Consider the following 17,439-nt stretch of genomic DNA (forward strand, 5'->3'; position numbering starts at 1 on the left):
GAGAGCAGTTAAATGCTAATGCATTACGTGAACATATGCATTACGTGAACATGTGGAAACTGTGGAGTCTGGTCGTGCCAAGGGCAAGCGAAAGCAGCCCCTTCGGGCTGAGGCTTTTTGTCTGCACCATTGTTACACTTTTCAAAGGAAGTGCGCGTTTCATGCGTGACATTCCACGCCCCCGTAAACGAGCACGCATGTGAGCAATGCGCCCCGGCTATTGTGCTGGCACGAAAACATCGCTTGGCAGCGACGAAGCCAAAGACCGCAAAGAATCATGTGACACCAGGTTGCAACGCCCTGATATCCTTGATTGCGAGTGGAGCTTTGGCGCTGGGCGTCTGAGCGGTGCCGTGGCTTCGGATATGAGTAGGGCGTGGCAGCCTCTCGACGAGCACGGCTCGTCTCTGCGATGTCGACGGGTCTTACTTGGTATAGATCAACGTGGAAATTGGGGAGGCGTCTCCAGGAGAACTGACGAGGATGTAGTCCGACTGGCGCACCGCCGAGTTGCAGACGGCAAGTCGTGAGCTGGTGGAGGTCGCATATCGTCTTCGTCAGCTGCGCAGGTGTCTGCCAAGGTGGCGTGGCCGTGCCCGTGTCACTGGTTTCACCATTCCAGCTCGGCTGCAGCAAATACTGGACATTAGACAACGTGTTCTCGTTGTCGCTGGTGTCGTAGATACAGTGACGCTTATAGTGGAGCTCAGAATGTGTCAGGTACACCACTGATTATGTACACAGATAGAGAGGTAGTGTCTTGGTAGAAGTTAGTTGCTGAAACTCACAGGCAAGACCGCAGCTGTGGTCGCAGGATGCGATCGTGTGCCCCGCATAACAGTATCGCAGAAGCTCTGAACAGTCGTTGCTGACAAGAGCTGTTAGGAAACTACGAGGTGGTAGCAGATAAACTGGTGGTTGGTCGTTGGATAACGTCCACTGAGTGGTTTGCATGTTAAATCGAGTTCATCAGTCCCACATTTTCCATATCAAGCGCATGCAACACTTCCTACACTAAAGCACCACTTTCCTACATTAGTACCTCATGTTTTAACAGTCAATCCACACACCTTTCAAATAGGAGACGTCGTCGTCTTCCCGCTTTCAGCTGCAGATTCGAAATTGAACTGCATTTCGTTCTGTCGCAAGATACATCTTTAGAGGTGATATCCCAAGGAGTGATGGTCAGCAAATTCATACAAAAATCAAGTCAAGCTATACACAACATACTTCTAGGTTGGGGCTGCGTGTCGAGACGAAATCTACGACTCTCAGGATGTATGCGCGCTTAGTCGCGACGAATCTGCTGCAGATAAGCCACCTATATTTGGCAGGCGTCCACTGCTCGACCCACTTATGGCAGACACCATTGATGCCACTCCACTGCTGTCACACAGATGGCCAACCTATCAGATAGGTACGATGAATTCTTCGAAGCAATAACGGAAAGCTACGAACAAAATTACACTACAAGGATCTGTTGCATGCGGCGGGATGCAATACAGCCTTGCGCCATGCGCCTTGCAGATGCCGGACATACTAAAAAAAATTGTTGGGTATTGGTGAATCCATTAGCCGCGTGATCCATGATCCACTGTCTGACCATGGTTTTTTTAGGGATCAGCGTATTGAGTATTACTAAGTACTAGTATTGTAAATAGATGTGTGAAACAGGACTATTTCTACTACACTGGTAATACACTTCGTAATACTACGTAGTACTATTTAATACTACTTTCTGAGACGCACCCTAAAGCGAATTTATGGGTACCCTAGACAATGTCCGTTGGATGGTATTCAGCCAGCATTTTAAGAAAAAAAAAAAGTTTTTTCGGGCTGAATACCATTTTCCTGGCTATACTATTGGATAAAATTTCATTGATAACGTCGAATGATTAGTTTAAAATTGGCAAGTTTAATTCTATTGGCTGCTACACTTTTTACAAACTTCTAGTAATGTCGGAAAAATGATCATATTCAACCATAACGTCGTCAGGGGCTTACACAAACGACTGTTGGCAACCACGCAAGTTGGAAGCTATTATTGCCATTTCAAGTCCCCACTATGCCAGATTCCGACGGGGCATGCCCAAACATCTTCGCAAATATTTTTCACCTATCTCTGCAGTCAGGCAGGCACATGTAACGTAAGCATCAAACTTTACAATTCCACATCGCTATCCACTCGCCGCGGTCGCTGGGCGTCGGCATCCACAGGACGGTAGCCTGCACCGTAAGACGTGTATCCATCACGGTCTGCGTAGCCCTGTGACGCTGGGTGAGAACTCCGCGATCCGTTGGAGCCGTTCGTGCCATCCAGACTGCGAGCTGGGAGGCTATTCGCTGGGATGCTCCACGATCCTGTTACTCGGGCAGTTCCAGCTTCGGATCCAGTCCTGTTCTCCTTCGGGTCCACTGCGTACAATTCTGACGCTGCATCATACGGGGGCGGTGGAGGATAGCTGTAGTTGCTCATGTCAACGTTGTTGTTACCCTGCCGACGCCGCGCCACGACGGCGACCACAACGAGCGCAACGACGACAACAACGCCGCCCACAATGATTCCGATAATGGCAGCCTGCGAGATTCCTCCATCGTCGTCGTTTGTGGTCGTTGCTGGGGCTTCCGTTGTTTGTTCTTCCTTGGCTTCGGTTACTGTGAGCTCAACGTATACAGCATAGGCGAACTGCTTGGACGAGTTGGTATCGGGCATAATGATGTGTGCAAGCACAGAGCATGGTCCTGCTTTGCTGAATTGCACCGAGTCCTTAAAGTCGGCTGCATTGTCGGTGAGGTTCGCAATTTGGTTGGAGGTCTTGTCCTCGAGCTTCTCGCCGTCGTAAAAGGGATCGCAGCCCGACTGGTACACGCATGAGTGAACGTTCGAATGTACAATCTGTGCCGTGCGCCCGCTGCTATCCTGACCGTAAGCGAGTTGCGTCATATTCACGAGGTTGCTGCCGCTATTAAAATCGGCGTCGACTGTCCATGTGACGTTCACAGGTGTGTTCACCTCGACCGTCGTCGCGTCCAGCGAGACCGTCATTGCAACGGGGCATCCGTTGGTGCCAGAATATTCCTGCGTACGATCCAGCTCGCTCAGCTTGGCGTTTGAGGCTGGTTCATCGATATGCCAGCAGTACGTCGTTTTGCCGTCATGGTTGTAGTCTGCACTCGACAAAGTTAGTTAGAACTCGTTTAGCTGCAATTGAACAGGACAAACGTACTCGTTCCGAGAGAGATCGCTGTCGACCAGAGCGCCGAAGAAGCGGCAACAACATGCAGAAAGCGCACCATACTGACTTGCCAAGTGCCGGTCGGAGAAGAAATGTGTTGAACGCGGTCGGAAGAAAGTCGGCGGGGTCTTTTATCGAAAGAACTCCCACAGTGTCCGTGTCAATAGGTACACTTTTGACTCAGTTTCAGTAAAGAAGTAGCTGACTCAAAACAGCGGAAACTTCAACTCCGCTCTGATTTTGTTGTCGTGAAATTTGAGAAATACTACGGTACTGTCCGTAGAGACCATCCGTGCTATCGATGCATGTCTGTTTGTAAGCGCCTCGCTTATCCCATCTGGTCGTTCGTAACTACGCGGCGTCTGCACGAAGAGCAGCGACCTTCACCGCCAGTCTCCGTCCTGCAGTTAACCACCACAAGACCGAGAAGATGGCGACGCGTATGAGCGAGATTGGCATGTCGGCCATGCGGGCCAGCGAGATTGGCATGCGTCACAGCGCAGCGAGTACGTCCTGCTGTCTCCCTCTCATTGCTGCTGCACTATAGCCAATAACACATCCTCCCGCCACTGCCACATCACACCACTGACGTGTTTATCCTCTGTGTATATCGCTCTACCAGACCTGCAGATGATGGTCGGGACGGTGGCCAACAAGGCGCACGGTATCGCCACCATTATCTCGCGAAGCACGAGCCGCGGCCGCAAGGCGCAGACACTTAAGACCGTCCCCTCCTCTAAAGCGGAGGACGAGCTCTCGCCCATGTCTCAGCTCGACGAGGTGCAGGAGCCAGAAGCTGAGGTGCCCGAAGCCGAGACGGAGCCGGTGAAGCCGCAGCAGGAGAAGGAGAAGCAGGAGGAGGAGGAGGAGCCGGAAAATGAACAGGAACTGGAAAAGGAGTTGCCACCGCTATTCCCTTGGGAGGTCCGCACAGAGGATGGTCTGACGAAAGAGAACGTCACAGTGAAGAAGAAGATTCTAGAGCTCGCGATTTACCGGCGGACGTTCGTGGAGCCGGCGGATGGAGAGGAGGAATATGTATTCGACTATGCCACGCTAAAAGACGTGGCGAGGGAGCTGTTGCTAAGCAACCCAAACTTGCGCGAGAAGCGAGAGACGTTGGTGGAATCTGTGCCTACCCCCGTAGTCTCCGAGGAAATCTTCTGGCGCAACTTTTTCCTTCGATGCAACGCTGTTCGTGTGGCGGAAGGCATGCCGACCTATTTGCCGGAGGTGGAGCAGACACCCCTGTCTACTGGACCGTTGGCCAGACTTCGACGCGGATTCTTTGGTAAGAAAACCTCTCGCCTACCGAAACTTTCGTCCACCACCTCAGGCAAGACTCGTCGTAGTTTCTTGCCTGTCGGTCGATCTACTTCTTCGGACAGCAATAGGACGACACCAAGGGAAGATGATCTGAGCGATCTGGAGCTGGATGTGGACGGCGAGATCGAGAAGGAGCTGGTTAAGCGTCGCCCGTCCCGTGCAGTGGAGCTACACGTACGTCCAGTACCCCCGGCTCAGGATAACGACGCTGAGAGCACTTCGCCAATTGAAGCTGACGAAGTAAAGAAGCCAGAAGACTCATTCGCCAAGTCCAAAGAGCCTGAAGACACTCCCGATGCAAACAGTCCCAGCAAGGCCAAGGAACCGGAAGAGCCTGTCCTCGTGTAGATCGGAAGGGGAACTGAATGTGTATCCAACCGCTTGTAGTTATCGTTTTGTGGCGTCATGTATGTGATTAAATAAAACAAGCGTTGCTGTAGTACATGACAATGACTAATCTGGACGTGGAGTAGTAGCGCACGCCGATGCCGAACTAAATCCTCAATCCGAGTCGACGTAGTTAGAATTAACGCGTCCGGCTTCGTCTAGCTGGAGTCTGGCTAGCCACTGCGCTGGCCTCGCGCAGTCGGTTGGGATCTGCACTTCGATCGCTGGTCCTCCACCGTAGACGTTTTGGTAGTAATCCCAGCTCTTCTTGTTGATCATCCGGAAGTCCTTCTTAATGACGAGACCTGCCTTGATCTGGAATGTTCCGTCCATCAGATCGTCCGAAATGAGCGGCATGTTGTCCACAGTACCAGGACTGTGAAGTTCTTCGCCCTTGTACTTTGACACAAAGAGTAGCCAGGCACGAATCCAGTCCGCACTAACGGCAAACCATATCTCACCAGGTCTGGGCTTAGTCTGGTGGAAACTCTGGAGTTTGCGCACTTCAGCACGGATGTCGTGCACCACAAGGGATTTAGAGCTGCGCCCAAACTCGTCCTCGTGAGTCACGAGCGTGTTCACCATGTTGGACACCCGGCCGTCGGTCATAACGGTGTAGCTGGACGGTACACCGTAGCCATTGAATCGAATCAAGAGCTTGCCGGGCTTGCGGTTGCTCGGACCTTCCAGTGCCTCTCTGCGGACCATCTCATCCGTTGGCTGCAGATGAAATTCTTGCTCATGCGGTGGTTGCTGTAGATAACACGCACAAGGATAACAGCATCAGTCACGGTATTTCCTAACTCTAGTCTGCTTTCATGTCCACTCACCATCTTGAGTTCCATAATGTCTCTCAATGATAACATCAGCTGACCCATGTCCTTCTTGACAAGGCCGAATTTCTCGACGTGACGCACTGTGAACAGTACACCCACAACTTTATCGGTGTCCACATCTCCGAAGTCAACATCGAACTTCCACATGGGATTGAGCGAGCTCTTGATCACCCTAGACTTGAAAGGCTTCGTGGCCATTCCGTGCTGAAGGCCTCCAGCGGGTAGTGACGATGTGCTGTTCCTGTGAGAGCGCGGCTGTAGCCCAGGCGGCGCCTTGAGATCGTTGCCCATGTCCCAGCCGACGCTGCGCTGGAACTGAAGTGAACCATCGTCATGAACGAGCGAGACCTCCACCATGGGGTTACTCGTAATGCCCTTGTGCATGGGTCGCAGATCGATGGCGGACACCACCCGCACAGACACGACACAAGGCGCCGCCATCGCGTCCAGCGCGGCCGAGCCGGGCACCAGCAGCGGCTGGTCGTGACGAGGGGTCAGCTCCACGGCGCCGAAGCGGTCGGACGCCGTCGTAGACATCATGGCGATGGTCCTAAAGCCCTTGTCGTTCACACACTGAAAGCGCTGTCCTGGATGGGGTCGGACCACACAGCAGGAGAGCAAGTGCGCAGCGAGCGACCACTGCGACAGCGCGTTAGCGGCGGGCGATGAAGTGACTATGAACAGAGAACACAGTCCGACTCTATCCCTTTATCCTGACCCACCGCGAGATCAGATACCTAATATACATAAATAGAGGTAATTGTATTTTGAAGGTGAAAATAAATATGAAGTCACATCCTCCTAGTATAAGAACGCATGTTATTTGACGATGTATAGGTTTTACCATTTTGTACCTACTGAAAAAGTCCCAGGTTCCAACCCAACGCACTGCGTGGGTTCGCCTATTGCTGGAAACCAGGCGGGACCGTCGCAGCGCCGGCAACAATGTGAACTTCACATTGTGAAGTGCGGCCGTCCTTCCACAGGTTCATCTTTTGCTAGCTGGCGTGCTCGCACCGATCTCGCTGCGCGTGCTGTCGAACTGGATAAGATCAGCGCGCCGATCAACATCTCATCGACACTTTCGTCTTCCAATATGTCGCCCGACTGTAAAAATAGTCACTTGTGTGGCTAGGATCGGGATCTTCAACAGTCGCAACGATACCATTGCTGTGGCTGCTGGATACAAATGAAGCGGTCCGAGATGAAGCCTGGTCGCCCGTCCAGCGCGGTGTCCTCTGCGTCAGCGTCACCCGTGTCCTCGCCGCGTGCTCGTCGACCGATGACCACCACGACCAACGAGATACTCTTCGCGCGGCCTGCGAGCGTCCATTTCGGCGGTTTTGCGCTGGAGCGCTCAGTCCAACAGCGTGTTCGTGTCCACAATAATAGTGCCAAAGCAGTGCGGCTGCGCTACACGTTTCCTACAGGAAAGAAGGGTTTCCGAGCAACATTTGCCAATGCCGATCGACCGTCGTTTGTATCGGCGGGGCTCTGTGAGGAAATTCTAGTGTCGTTCGCGCCCCCAGCAGGGTTCCAGTACTATTATGACTGTATCCAAGTGCAGTGTGAAGAAGTGGCATACGGCTCCAGCGCCGACGTCGCTCGCAGTGGCGCCACATTAATCCCATTGCACGCATATCCGATGGTGAACGAAGTAGCGTTTCCAACGCGGATAGACTTTGGAGTTGTAGCACGCGGCACTTGTGCCCGGAAGTTTTTTGACATCACCTGCTCCGTTCCGGTGGAGTTCGAGTATGAGTTACGAGTCACGAAGCCGCATCCGGCGTTCACAGTGTTTCCATTAACAGGCACCATTTCGCCCAGAGGAGAGGCACGCATTGAGCTGGAGTACCGACCGCTGCAGTACGCAACCGCAAGTGCCGAGTTAGAATTGCATGTCTCCCAGTTGGGGTTCGTGCCTCGTATCTGTACGCTTACAGGCTCGTCCTCCAGCACCGCAGTAGATGCAACTTCGACTGTGGAGATTGCAGAGCCGAAAATGAGTTCGCCAGCATCTCCTACATCGAAAGAAAAGCCAGGACGCCGCTCCGAGGCGCAGACTACATCAACCAAGGCCAGCACACCCCGAAGTACGACTAAAACTCGAAGCAAGAAATACGTGAAAGAAGAGCCTCAGATCGACGAAGCCGATGACGAGGAGGAACTGGAGAAGGTGCGCGGCGTCGAAATCCCCCGCAACTTGAACTCCGTTACAGGGGTGACTTTTGTGCTGAACCAAGAACCGGGCAAGCTGAAACCCAAGGACTTAAAGAAGGCCATTGCCAAGAACCGTGCATTACAGCAACAACAACGAGAGGAGCAGGCTAAGCTGGGTACAGGGAATGCCCATGATGATGAAGACGAAGATGTCGCAACGTTCAGCTTCCAAACCCTTGTACGAGAAGAAGAGGGATATCTGGAAAGAGTACACGTCAGTAAACAGGTCAAGGACATGTTCTTTCTTCAAGAATTACGGGAGGTGGCTGAAGCAGAGAAGACACTCGAGTTCCAAAGCCACAAAGTACATCTCGGCCAGCGGTTGCTATCGCGCAAGCAAATTGCACAACTTATGAAGCTCCGAGAGTTGAACTCGCAAGCGTTGACACGGCAGCAGCGAGAGCATCTCCGCACAGTGTTCATCAATGTACTGTACGAGCCGCCAGTCGTGTCAGACCACCAGCATCAGAAAAATGATGATATTCAACCTCTTCTGCCTGCGGAGATTAAAACAGCAATGCTACCAGCTCACTTCATACCAGCTTACACGCCAGACTTCAAGCCGTACAAGAACGATCTGTGGACACGGCGTCAACGTTTACTGCGTCGTCTAGTTCGTGCCGTATCTACATGTATTCTACGTCTTCGAGCCCAGAAACGACTCGATCGTATTCATGCATGGCTTGATGGGTCCAAGACTCGGGTACAGGTTCGCGAAAAGGTTGCTTTGGACTGGCAGTCGAGTACCCAAGCTGCCGGTAGTGATACAGCCGAGGTACCAAAGCATAATGTATCGAAGCAGAAGCCAAAGCAGGAAACATTTGGGTCAGTATCAAACGGTGACCAATGCCAGTATTATTTATCCAGCTTCCCTATAGTCGAAGAGAGTACGGCACAAAAGCACCGTGAGAGTATTGATGTGCCACCGGATTGGGAGCTCAAGTTCAACTCGTTTACATTCATGGAACTCAAGCCTCGTGATGAAACTCTATTGATGGGGCATGAACCACTACCTCTGCCCGCACTTCCGACCTACGTCCCACTGGAAAACGCTCGTGTGCTTCGTCAAGGCGCTGAGGACGAGTGCGGAGTAGTTGCCTCGCTAGTGGTCCAATCTTCAAAGGCTGACCAATCATCCGCAAATAATTCCACTATCGAACACACCGTGCCGTCGCTTCTAGAAATGTTGCCGCCCGATGTTTTCCTACGCCCGCAGGCTAGTGTGCGACCACTTTTGGAGTTGCAAGGACCTCGCGAAACCGAAGCAAGTTACGCGCTGCGGCCACGTCGAGTATTTCGTACACTTCCAACGCATTTTTTGACTTGGCAGGACTCTCAGATCGGACTGAAGTCTGTCACAGGGTTGCTGGATGGAGCAAACCTCTATTCGTCGGATATTTTTATTGGCTCTACCGATAGAAAGCAAGTTGAGCCAATTTTCCCTTCTTCTACAGAATGTCCAACTGCTGCGAATGGTGAATCAATTTTCGGAGACGTGTGGAATGTGGCGACCACTACTGTGCCTTCACTAGCAGTGCGAGCAGGGGATATTCCCAGTCTGTCTGACAGCGAAAGCGACGAGGACGGCGGAACTGACGATGCCCGTATCTCTTGGAAGCATGCACTCGAGTTGTTTGAAGAATTCTCTGGTGATCAAAACGATGATAGATCTGGTGGTGATTATGAGGAAGGCGAGCTTCTAGGACGCGAAAAAGGAGTCTACAGCTTCGAACGTTATCGCCACTTGATTCGACAGGAGCGTGCGTACAACAGCCACCGGCAAGAACTTCTGGAACGACTTCCCAAGGTACGACGTTGTCGTCTCACTGATCACGTTGTCTCGCTGATATCTAATTATTTGTTGTGCTGTAGCTTCTTGATGCTGTATCTACACAGATTGAGCATCCAGACTACGCATTGGTGGTGCGAGGTCATGGTCCGGAGCAGCCGTTGCACCAAGTACAGCACCCCAGTCAACGCAAGAGTTAAACCAGAAGATGAAAATCAAGACGATGAGTTTCGCTTGGACCATGGCATTAAAACTCGATCTGACTTTGTTGGCTGTCTCACCATACTTTTGCCTTAAAGTAGATGTTGTAGACAAATTGCATATATCAAGATTTGGATCTCCCTTGATCTTAGTGTTTCCGCTTTCGACACTGATTCACTGAATCACCTAACCAAATCCCGACGTTCTCGTTCCTGACTGATAGAACACTTATCTGCTTGTACTAGTAAGTAATTCTCTCGCACCTGTAAAGATTCTATTTAGTTTCTGCTTTCGCGACTTGTAAGCAGCAGTACAATACATGCGATATGTTGCTTGTTCATCTCGTATCCTAGTATGGACACATGATCTTTTGCGCAGCAATGGTTGCGTCTTACGCATCAGGTTAAGCTATCGAAGCCGTGATCGACATCGCTGCAAAATCCAATCGAGTCGATGATTCATCCGTTGTTAGTATTGCTCGATTGTATCGCACGGCTGGCGTCTTCATCACCCCGCACACTCATTCGTTGGTAGCTTTGCACATCGAAGTTCGCTGTATCTGAATTGCAGATTCTGAACAAACGTAGTTGACGTATCGTCAAAAAAACAAAATCGCAAATTCAAAGGAAAGCATATCAATTGGCACGTCAATGTTTGCGAACTACAACGAGGTGTGGTCACCTTTTCACCGCTTAGTACACTTCCAGCACGTAGCGGCCCTCCTCACGCATGCGTTCGATCGTCGCGTTCGCCTGACGACGGTCTAGTCCACCCACCTGGGTGAACGAGGTCACCAGTGCTTCACGCACATCGGCCACAGGCCACGTTGGACCACACAGGTAGAAGTGGCCGTTCTGGCGCAGCAGCAAGTCCGCCAGAATCTCCTTATCCTCTGCGATTTTATCCTGGATGTACACCTTGTGCTCCTGGTCACGCGAGAACGCGCAACGCAAGTACGTCACCAAACCGTCAGCCTCGTACGCGTCCAACTCGTCACCATACAGATATTCCTTCGCCTTGTGACGACTGCCGAAGTACAACGCCACAGGGCCGACCTTGACGCCCTGTGAGCGCAGGAACGCGCGCTCCTGGATGAACGCACGGAACGGGGCCATACCCGTTCCCAGACCCGCCATCACGATCGGGTCCTCCGGGTTCGCCGGCAGCTTCATCACCGACGAGCACACTGACACCGACAGCTTCTGCCCAACCTTCACGCCCGACAAGAAGCGCGTCGCCTGGCCGATACGGTACTTGCCGCCCGGAGTAGTCCAGTCGTGCACCACAATCAGCAGGTGCACGCTCGTCGGGTTCATCTTCATGCTCGACGCGATCGAGTAGTGGCGCGGCTTAATACGCGGCACCAGCTTCAGCAGGTCCGCAAGCGTCGGGCGTGCGGACGGGAACTCCTCCAACAGCTCGGCGAACGTCACCGTCTCGTCCACACGACACTTGTATTCGTCCTTGCCATCCGCGTCCAACAGAGTCGTCAACGTCGTCTTCTCCTTCTCGTCCGTGGCGCGCTCCAACAAAGCCTGATAGAACTTCTTGGACGGACGGCCGAAGATGTCCAGCACGTGCGAGAAGAGCTGGAAGTATGTCAACGTCTCTTCACTCGGACCCGCCGCAGCCTCGCCCTTCTTCTTCTTGTGCGCCACAGACAACGATACCAACGCTTCCGGGTCCACGTTGTACGTTTGCAGGAACTTGACAACCTCCTTCTCATCGTTGTGGGCAAACACTGCCAGGGCCTCACCGATACGGTACTTGATCGCCGTGTTTGTAGTGTCCATCTCGATGTGGAAGACGTTACGCGAGTAGTCCTCCGGCGTCAGACGCTCCCATTTCGTCACGGTCACAAGATCCGTCACGTGGTCGCGCATGCCGTGGTGAGCTTCGAACGCGTCTGGGAACATAAGCTGCCACGCCGTCTTGGTCTCGCGTGATACTTCCTCGTACGAACGGCGCTTGCCGTTGGTCTTCGAAGCCGTCGCCGACTTGGCGCTGCTAGCGAACGGAATCTTGCTGGTTGCCACGCCCGTGAACGCCGTCAACGGCTTGGCAGCAGCAGCCTCCTCGTCCACATCCGTCGCATTCAACCACTCGTTCGACGGGTATGTTAAAGTCAAGACATCGCCCCACACAGCCGACACGAATGAACGCAGCGTCGCGTGCTTCTCCTCGGGGAACTGAGCCTCCAACAGCGCCAGCACCACATTTTCGTCGTACAGTCCAGACGCCTTGAAGAAGGCCGTTTGCAGACCCACAGCAGCCACAGCATCGTCCTCAACACGAGTGGCCAGCTCGTTAGCATCCACCACCAGAAGCTGAATGTCACGAGAAGCCACTTGCTGCTTGAATGCCGCACGTTCATCCACGTCGTCCGAAGTCTTCCAGCTCGTGAGTACCAGCAACTTGCCGCCCTGCTTCACACTGCGAGCCACGTCGTAGTGGGCGAGTAGTTCAGGGCGAGTCACCACCACAACGTCGGCCTGTTCAACTGGTTCCGACGTCGCGGGCCTATTGCCACCATCTAGAGCGACACGCACCTCAAGTGTTGACACAGGACGCTCCGCAGCCTCCTCACCCGCGCTGTGAGTCACCACGGCGTTTACACGCGTGGCCGGGTTCTTATTGAGCAGATCCAAAGTCGACGCGAACAGTTTGTTAGTTTCGGTACCAGCACGGGCAGCGTCAGACTCCACATCATCGAAGCCGTAGAAGAGGAACTGCTTTGTGTAGGCGGCCGAGCCCTCCAGCTCCAGAGACTCGCCATACACCACGTCGAACTTGGTCGCCTGGTTGCTCACCGACACAGCGTTCACTAGAGCAGCATCGTACAATTCCTCACTCTTAGCCACAACGAACGCGCGGCGAGACGAAGCCGTCGCCAAGTGACACAGTACAGCACGGCCCATGCCCACCGAAAAGGTGGAGTTACGGAACACGCCGCCATACACGCCCGTGACCACGATAGGGGCGGTCTCTACGACCGGCTGCCAGTGCGTCGACTGGAAGAACACCTGCAAGTTCTGAGTGAGCAGACCGCGCTGGAAAGTCAACGCACTGGGCGCCACGTTCTCCAGAGCCACGACACGCTTGACCGTCGCCGGAAGGGCCTGTGCGAATAGTCTGTGCGACCACGGCAACAGCAGGCGGACCTGCACGACACCGACCTTGGCGCCCAGCATCTGTTCGTAGGCCGCCGCCTGCTTCAGAGCCGCAGCGGCCTCGCCCACGACCACCACGACGTACTCGGCGTCTTCAGCACCAAAGTACTCGTACACATGATACTGACGCTGCAGAGCGTGGAATAGGTCATCCATGACGTTCTGCACCTGTTCCACCACGTCTCCAGCCTGCGGCGCTGTCGAGTGGAGAGCCGATAGACTCTCGAGCGAATCCTCCGTCAGTGTCTCCACCTTGGCCAACTCACGTGCCACACGCGCGCCATCATAGAAGTGAACCAGTAGCTTGCGAAGGCGCTGGGCGGCCACATGGGCCACGACCGCCATGTCGTGGCACTCCTGGGGTGAAGCCGAGTTGAGCAGCAACGCGCCCGAGTGCTGCAACGCGTACAGCGGTTCGTATGAGCTGGCAATGGCCATGTCACGACGGATGGCCTCGCACGCAACGTGGAACACGGCAGGTGCTGACGTCGCGGCATTCTGAGCCAGTTGGAAGAGGCTGGGTAGGAACATCGGCAGCGTCTGCGACGGGATGAGAGCGGCTGAGGACGCGCCCACAGCCAGTGCGCCGCGCACAGCATCGGCTGCTCCGGGGCGGATCTCGAGTGACACGACACGCGCACGGGCGTTGCGCTTAATATCCTGCGTCTGCGCACTGTCGGCCGTCGGGAGCAGTGGGTACTCGAACACGTTGGAGCTCACGTGGCTGGCCACGCGCAGAACGGCATCGGCGCCCGAACAGAAGCGGTCGGTGCGTGGGAACACGCGGCCACTGAGCTCCGAGCGACCGACGCGCAACTTGTGCTGCGGCGTGAGGACTAGCGACGCCGTGGACGTGTCGCTTGCGCTCTCGTCCAGCACATCCACAGCCAGTGCAGCCTTGAGCACGGAGGTGCTGGCCGACGTGGACACGAAGCCGTCCTCGATCTGGTAGCTGGTAGCGGTCGACATGATGATCGGGACTGCGGCGAGTGCCTTCAACGTCGGCAAATGGATTGTGCGTTGCCGGTGATCATTGTCACGGCTTCAGCTGATGTGGACGTATCGCGCTCTGGCCGATTTGATTCGGAGACTGTCGAGCCAATAAAGTCAGCGGACACGGATGTGTCAGTCGTTGCGCGAGGATGGACAGTCCTGCTGTAAGCGTGACGATTACGCAGATGCACTGGTGAAATGGCTTGCAAGCGACTGGACGCAGACGGCCGTTGCACTGGATCCGACCGACTTCGCCGCGAAGTAGAATTCGCGCTGCGGGTACATGGAGGAGATACATGCATTAATAATTAGGTCCTTACTGGCAGCGGTGAATAATTGCTTGTAGTCAAGGTTCAAACATTGGCATCATCATCTCCTATGAATGTGGCGTTCACCACCTTTTTGACGACGCAAGGCATTATGGCCGAATGTCATTTATACAATGAGTCCGAGAGTCAATTATACTCCATGTTGCTTGTCTTGGGGTGACAGTGTGCGCATGCCTGGCGGTGGTTTCCGGGAACGCACGAGTTAAACGGCCAGTACCGTACTAGTTGGTCACTTTGAGTCCTCTTGTTCTTCGAAAGTCATCAGTATCCAACGAGAATGCTCAATGCCGGACGGAGTTAATCTCCTGAGGTGTCAATGCCGCCTCAGCAAAAATGTAGAAATGCACTCTGGAATCTCCCCCTCGTCACCTTAGCCCTTTTTGGCGAATGCTAGATTGCGTTAACAATAAGAAAAATGTGTTTCAAAACAAATACTATTATAAAAAGAGGGAACTCACACGTCGTTGAGCTGTGTACCAATAGTAAATGACTTGCACCATCAACACCTCCAAGCCTTTGGTGTACTGAACTCTTGCTCCGACTACTTGCAGAGTGTTCCATTTTGGAAATGTTTTCCCCAATCGACGCAACGAAGCGACGTAAATGCTCAGGTAGTGGAAGTAAAATGCGTATGAACCTAGCTTGGGGTCAGATGTGATCAAAGCTGGCTGCCTTCACATCTCAACGTAGCACAAGGTCATTTTCCGAAGAGCATAACACCGCTGAAGGCATCCGGGTAGAATGCGACGGATGCAGTTAGCAGCTACCGCGGCACTGATACAAAGTGCCGTCACGGTGACTGCCTCCGCGCGCTCACCAGATATTCGAGATGTGTTGAACTCGGTTGCTGTTGATCTCTTCTTGGATGTCCCAGGCCAAGTACACATCGGCATGTACAAGCAGGTCAGCGACGACTTGTATATTCGTGATCTGCCTTGGGTGAATGTCTACTTTTCGCTGCAGCATTTACTGCTGGACGAAACACCAGAGTCTCTGGTAAAGTGGCAATTCCGGGGCTACAAGTGCAAGGGAGGAGATCGCGTGTGCTCGGAGTTTACTGCAGCAAAACTAGAAAGTGATCGTGATCAGGGACGTTCTCATCGCAGCCAAGTACCTCATATTATAGCTCGTCAGAGTCCAATGACTGATGACGAGCGTCGCCTCCAATTCGAAGATCCTGAGGTTGTTGCTCCGCCAAGTTTCAGTACCCAGAGGGCGTACTACGGTTGCGCATATACCAATGGAGGGAGCATGTGGTGTTGCGAAGAATCAAATCAAGGATCCGGGGGGCCATACTGCTGGAGTATGTCGACGTGCACGGAAGAATGGTCGGCCTGGAACCAGCAAAATATCATCTGCTGCACTGAAAGTGCAGGAGACTGTGAACTTACATATAAACCGCCAATGCCAACAGCAACGCCGGCGCCAACGACGACGACAGCACCTTCCACCACGTCGCCACCAGCTACAGAAGATCCTTTTGGTGAGATCCCCATTCTTGTGGACACGACACCTCCTCCTACTTCTGCGGCACCTACCGCGGCGCCGGCAACTTCAGCACCCGTCACCACGTCTCCAGTTACGTCCCCACCAGCGACAGAAGACCCGTTCGGCGAAATACCTATTCTTGCTGATACTCCAGCTCCTGCCACCTCCGCGCCAACAACACCAGAACCGGAAACAAGCGCTCCAGAAACACAAGCGCCAGTAACGAGTGCTCCAGTAACCAGTGCGCCAGAAACACCAGAACCGGAAACAAGCGCTCCAGAAACACAAACGCCAGCAACGAGTGCACCGGTAACGAGTGCTCCAGAAACACCAGCGCCGACAACGAGTGCTCCAGTAACCAGTGCACCGGTAACGAGTGCGCCAGCAACCAGTGCTCCTGTAACCAGTGGACCGGTAACGAGTGCTCCAGAAACATCAGCGCCGACAACAAGTGCTCCAGTAACCAGTGCACCGGCAACGAGTGCTCCAGAAACACCAGCGCCGACAACAAGTGCTCCAGTAACCAGTGCACCGGTAACGAGTGCGCCAGCAACCAGTGCTCCTGTAACCAGTGCACCGGTAACGAGTGCCCCAGAAACACCAGCGCCGACAACGAGTGCTCCAGTAACCAGTGCACCGGTAACGAACGCTCCAATAACAAGTGCACCAGTAACAAGTGCTCCGGTCACCAGTACGCCAACAACTTCTGCACCTGCGACAGAAGATCCGTTCGGCGAAATACCTATTCTTGCTGATACTCCAGCTCCTGCCACCTCCGCGCCAGCAACATCAGCACCGGAAACAAGCGCTCCAGAAACACAAACGCCAGCAACGAGTGCTCCAGTAACGAGTGCGCCAGAAACAAGTGCTCCAGAAACACCAGTGCCGATAACGAGTGTGCCAGTGACTAGTGCTCCAGCGACCAGTGCTCCGGTAACGAGTGCGCCGGAAACGAGTTCTCCAATTACAAGTGCGCCAGAAACAAGCGCGCCGATAACAAGTGCACCAGTAACGAGTGCGCCGACAACGAGTGCTCCACCGACTGCCACAACGGCACCTGTCACAAGTACGCCTGTAACTTCACCACCGGAGACAGAAGATCCTATTGATGACATTCCCGTTCTTGCTGATACTCCCATTCCTGATACCTCTTCTCCAGTAACGAGTGCTCCAGTAACCAGTGCTCCAGTAACCAGTGCTCCAGTAACCAGTGCTCCAGTAACGAGTGCTCCAGTAACCAGTGCTCCAGTAACCAGTGCTCCAGTAACGAGTGCTCCAGTAACCAGTGCTCCAGTTACCAGTGCGCCAGTAACGAGTGCACCAGAAACGAGTGCTCCAGTAACCAGTGCTCCAGTAACGAGTGCTCCAGTAACGAGTGCTCCAGTAACCAGTGCTCCAGTTACCAGTGCGCCAGTAACGAGTGCACCAGAAACGAGTGCTCCAGGAACGAGTGTACCGGAAACA

General features: G+C 53.6%; 7 protein-coding genes across 8 annotated transcripts in view; 2 read left to right on the forward strand and 5 right to left on the reverse strand.

The window, feature by feature from the left end:
- Nucleotides 1–275: 275 nt before the first annotated feature.
- On the reverse strand, nt 276–836 carry PPTG_22617 (hypothetical protein; the record flags this gene model as incomplete). The annotated part of the gene is made up of 3 exons (XM_008905472.1): nt 276–341; nt 430–627; nt 789–836. The coding sequence occupies 3 exons, from the start codon at nt 834–836 to the stop codon at nt 276–278; spliced, it is 312 nt and encodes a 103-aa protein (XP_008903720.1).
- A 1,056-nt stretch (nt 837–1,892) lies between these two features.
- PPTG_09989 (hypothetical protein) lies at nt 1,893–3,424 on the reverse strand. Its single transcript, XM_008905235.1, has 2 exons — nt 3,228–3,424; nt 1,893–3,168 (listed from the first exon to the last, which is right to left on the reverse strand). Exons 1-2 carry the CDS (start codon nt 3,295–3,297, stop codon nt 2,162–2,164), a joined length of 1,077 nt encoding a protein of 358 aa, XP_008903483.1. The 5' UTR covers nt 3,298–3,424; the 3' UTR covers nt 1,893–2,161.
- Nucleotides 3,425–3,443: 19 nt separating this feature from the next.
- Nucleotides 3,444–5,010, forward strand: PPTG_09990 (hypothetical protein). The gene is made up of 2 exons (XM_008905236.1): nt 3,444–3,742; nt 3,859–5,010. Exons 1-2 carry the CDS (start codon nt 3,667–3,669, stop codon nt 4,908–4,910), a joined length of 1,128 nt encoding a protein of 375 aa, XP_008903484.1. The 5' UTR covers nt 3,444–3,666; the 3' UTR covers nt 4,911–5,010.
- On the reverse strand, nt 4,860–6,485 carry PPTG_09991 (hypothetical protein). Its single transcript, XM_008905237.1, has 2 exons — nt 5,780–6,485; nt 4,860–5,702 (listed from the first exon to the last, which is right to left on the reverse strand). The coding sequence occupies exons 1-2, from the start codon at nt 6,323–6,325 to the stop codon at nt 5,064–5,066; spliced, it is 1,185 nt and encodes a 394-aa protein (XP_008903485.1). The 5' UTR covers nt 6,326–6,485; the 3' UTR covers nt 4,860–5,063.
- A 178-nt stretch (nt 6,486–6,663) lies between these two features.
- Nucleotides 6,664–10,195, forward strand: PPTG_09992 (hypothetical protein). The gene is made up of 2 exons (XM_008905238.1): nt 6,664–9,812; nt 9,878–10,195. The coding sequence occupies exons 1-2, from the start codon at nt 6,975–6,977 to the stop codon at nt 9,992–9,994; spliced, it is 2,955 nt and encodes a 984-aa protein (XP_008903486.1). The 5' UTR covers nt 6,664–6,974; the 3' UTR covers nt 9,995–10,195.
- A 399-nt stretch (nt 10,196–10,594) lies between these two features.
- On the reverse strand, nt 10,595–14,266 carry PPTG_09993 (hypothetical protein). The gene has a single exon (XM_008905239.1). The coding sequence runs from the start codon at nt 14,132–14,134 to the stop codon at nt 10,688–10,690; it is 3,447 nt and encodes a 1,148-aa protein (XP_008903487.1). The 5' UTR covers nt 14,135–14,266; the 3' UTR covers nt 10,595–10,687.
- Nucleotides 14,267–14,903: 637 nt separating this feature from the next.
- The window catches only part of PPTG_22618, a gene marked incomplete at its 5' end in the record, with an annotated part of 3,745 nt that continues 1,209 nt past the window's right edge, over nt 14,904–17,439 (reverse strand). The window contains 2 exons of one of the 2 annotated variants that reach the window (XM_008905474.1): nt 14,904–16,139; nt 16,749–17,413. In XM_008905474.1, coding sequence (XP_008903722.1) covers nt 15,762–16,139; nt 16,749–17,413 — 1,043 coding nt within the window. In that variant the 3' untranslated portion in view covers nt 14,904–15,761. Of the gene's footprint in view, nt 16,625–16,649; nt 17,414–17,439 lie in introns of both variants that reach the window. The other variant, XM_008905473.1, reaches the window with a different exon arrangement.

The sequence above is a fragment of the Phytophthora parasitica genome, assembly GCF_000247585.1.
Source record: "Phytophthora parasitica INRA-310 unplaced genomic scaffold supercont2.20, whole genome shotgun sequence".
Taxonomy (NCBI): domain Eukaryota; phylum Oomycota; class Peronosporomycetes; order Peronosporales; family Peronosporaceae; genus Phytophthora; species Phytophthora nicotianae.

What these genes read in the sequence shown, in the direction of transcription:
- PPTG_09989 (XM_008905235.1), bottom strand. Translation starts at nt 3,297, where the DNA reads ATGGTGCGCTTTCTGCATGTTGTTGCCGCTTCTTCGGCGCTCTGGTCG. An exon ending in AGCGATCTCTCTCGGAACGA is followed by an intron (nt 3,169 to 3,227) that starts GTACGTTTGTCC and finishes TGTCGAGTGCAG; the next exon opens with ACTACAACCATGACGGCAAA.
- PPTG_09990 (XM_008905236.1), top strand. Translation starts at nt 3,667, where the DNA reads ATGGCGACGCGTATGAGCGAGATTGGCATGTCGGCCATGCGGGCCAGC. An exon ending in CATGCGTCACAGCGCAGCGA is followed by an intron (nt 3,743 to 3,858) that starts GTACGTCCTGCT and finishes TCGCTCTACCAG; the next exon opens with ACCTGCAGATGATGGTCGGG.
- PPTG_09991 (XM_008905237.1), bottom strand. Translation starts at nt 6,325, where the DNA reads ATGATGTCTACGACGGCGTCCGACCGCTTCGGCGCCGTGGAGCTGACC. An exon ending in ACATTATGGAACTCAAGATG is followed by an intron (nt 5,703 to 5,779) that starts GTGAGTGGACAT and finishes TGTTATCTACAG; the next exon opens with CAACCACCGCATGAGCAAGA.
- PPTG_09992 (XM_008905238.1), top strand. Translation starts at nt 6,975, where the DNA reads ATGAAGCGGTCCGAGATGAAGCCTGGTCGCCCGTCCAGCGCGGTGTCC. An exon ending in TTCTGGAACGACTTCCCAAG is followed by an intron (nt 9,813 to 9,877) that starts GTACGACGTTGT and finishes GTTGTGCTGTAG; the next exon opens with CTTCTTGATGCTGTATCTAC.
- PPTG_09993 (XM_008905239.1), bottom strand. Translation starts at nt 14,134, where the DNA reads ATGTCGACCGCTACCAGCTACCAGATCGAGGACGGCTTCGTGTCCACG.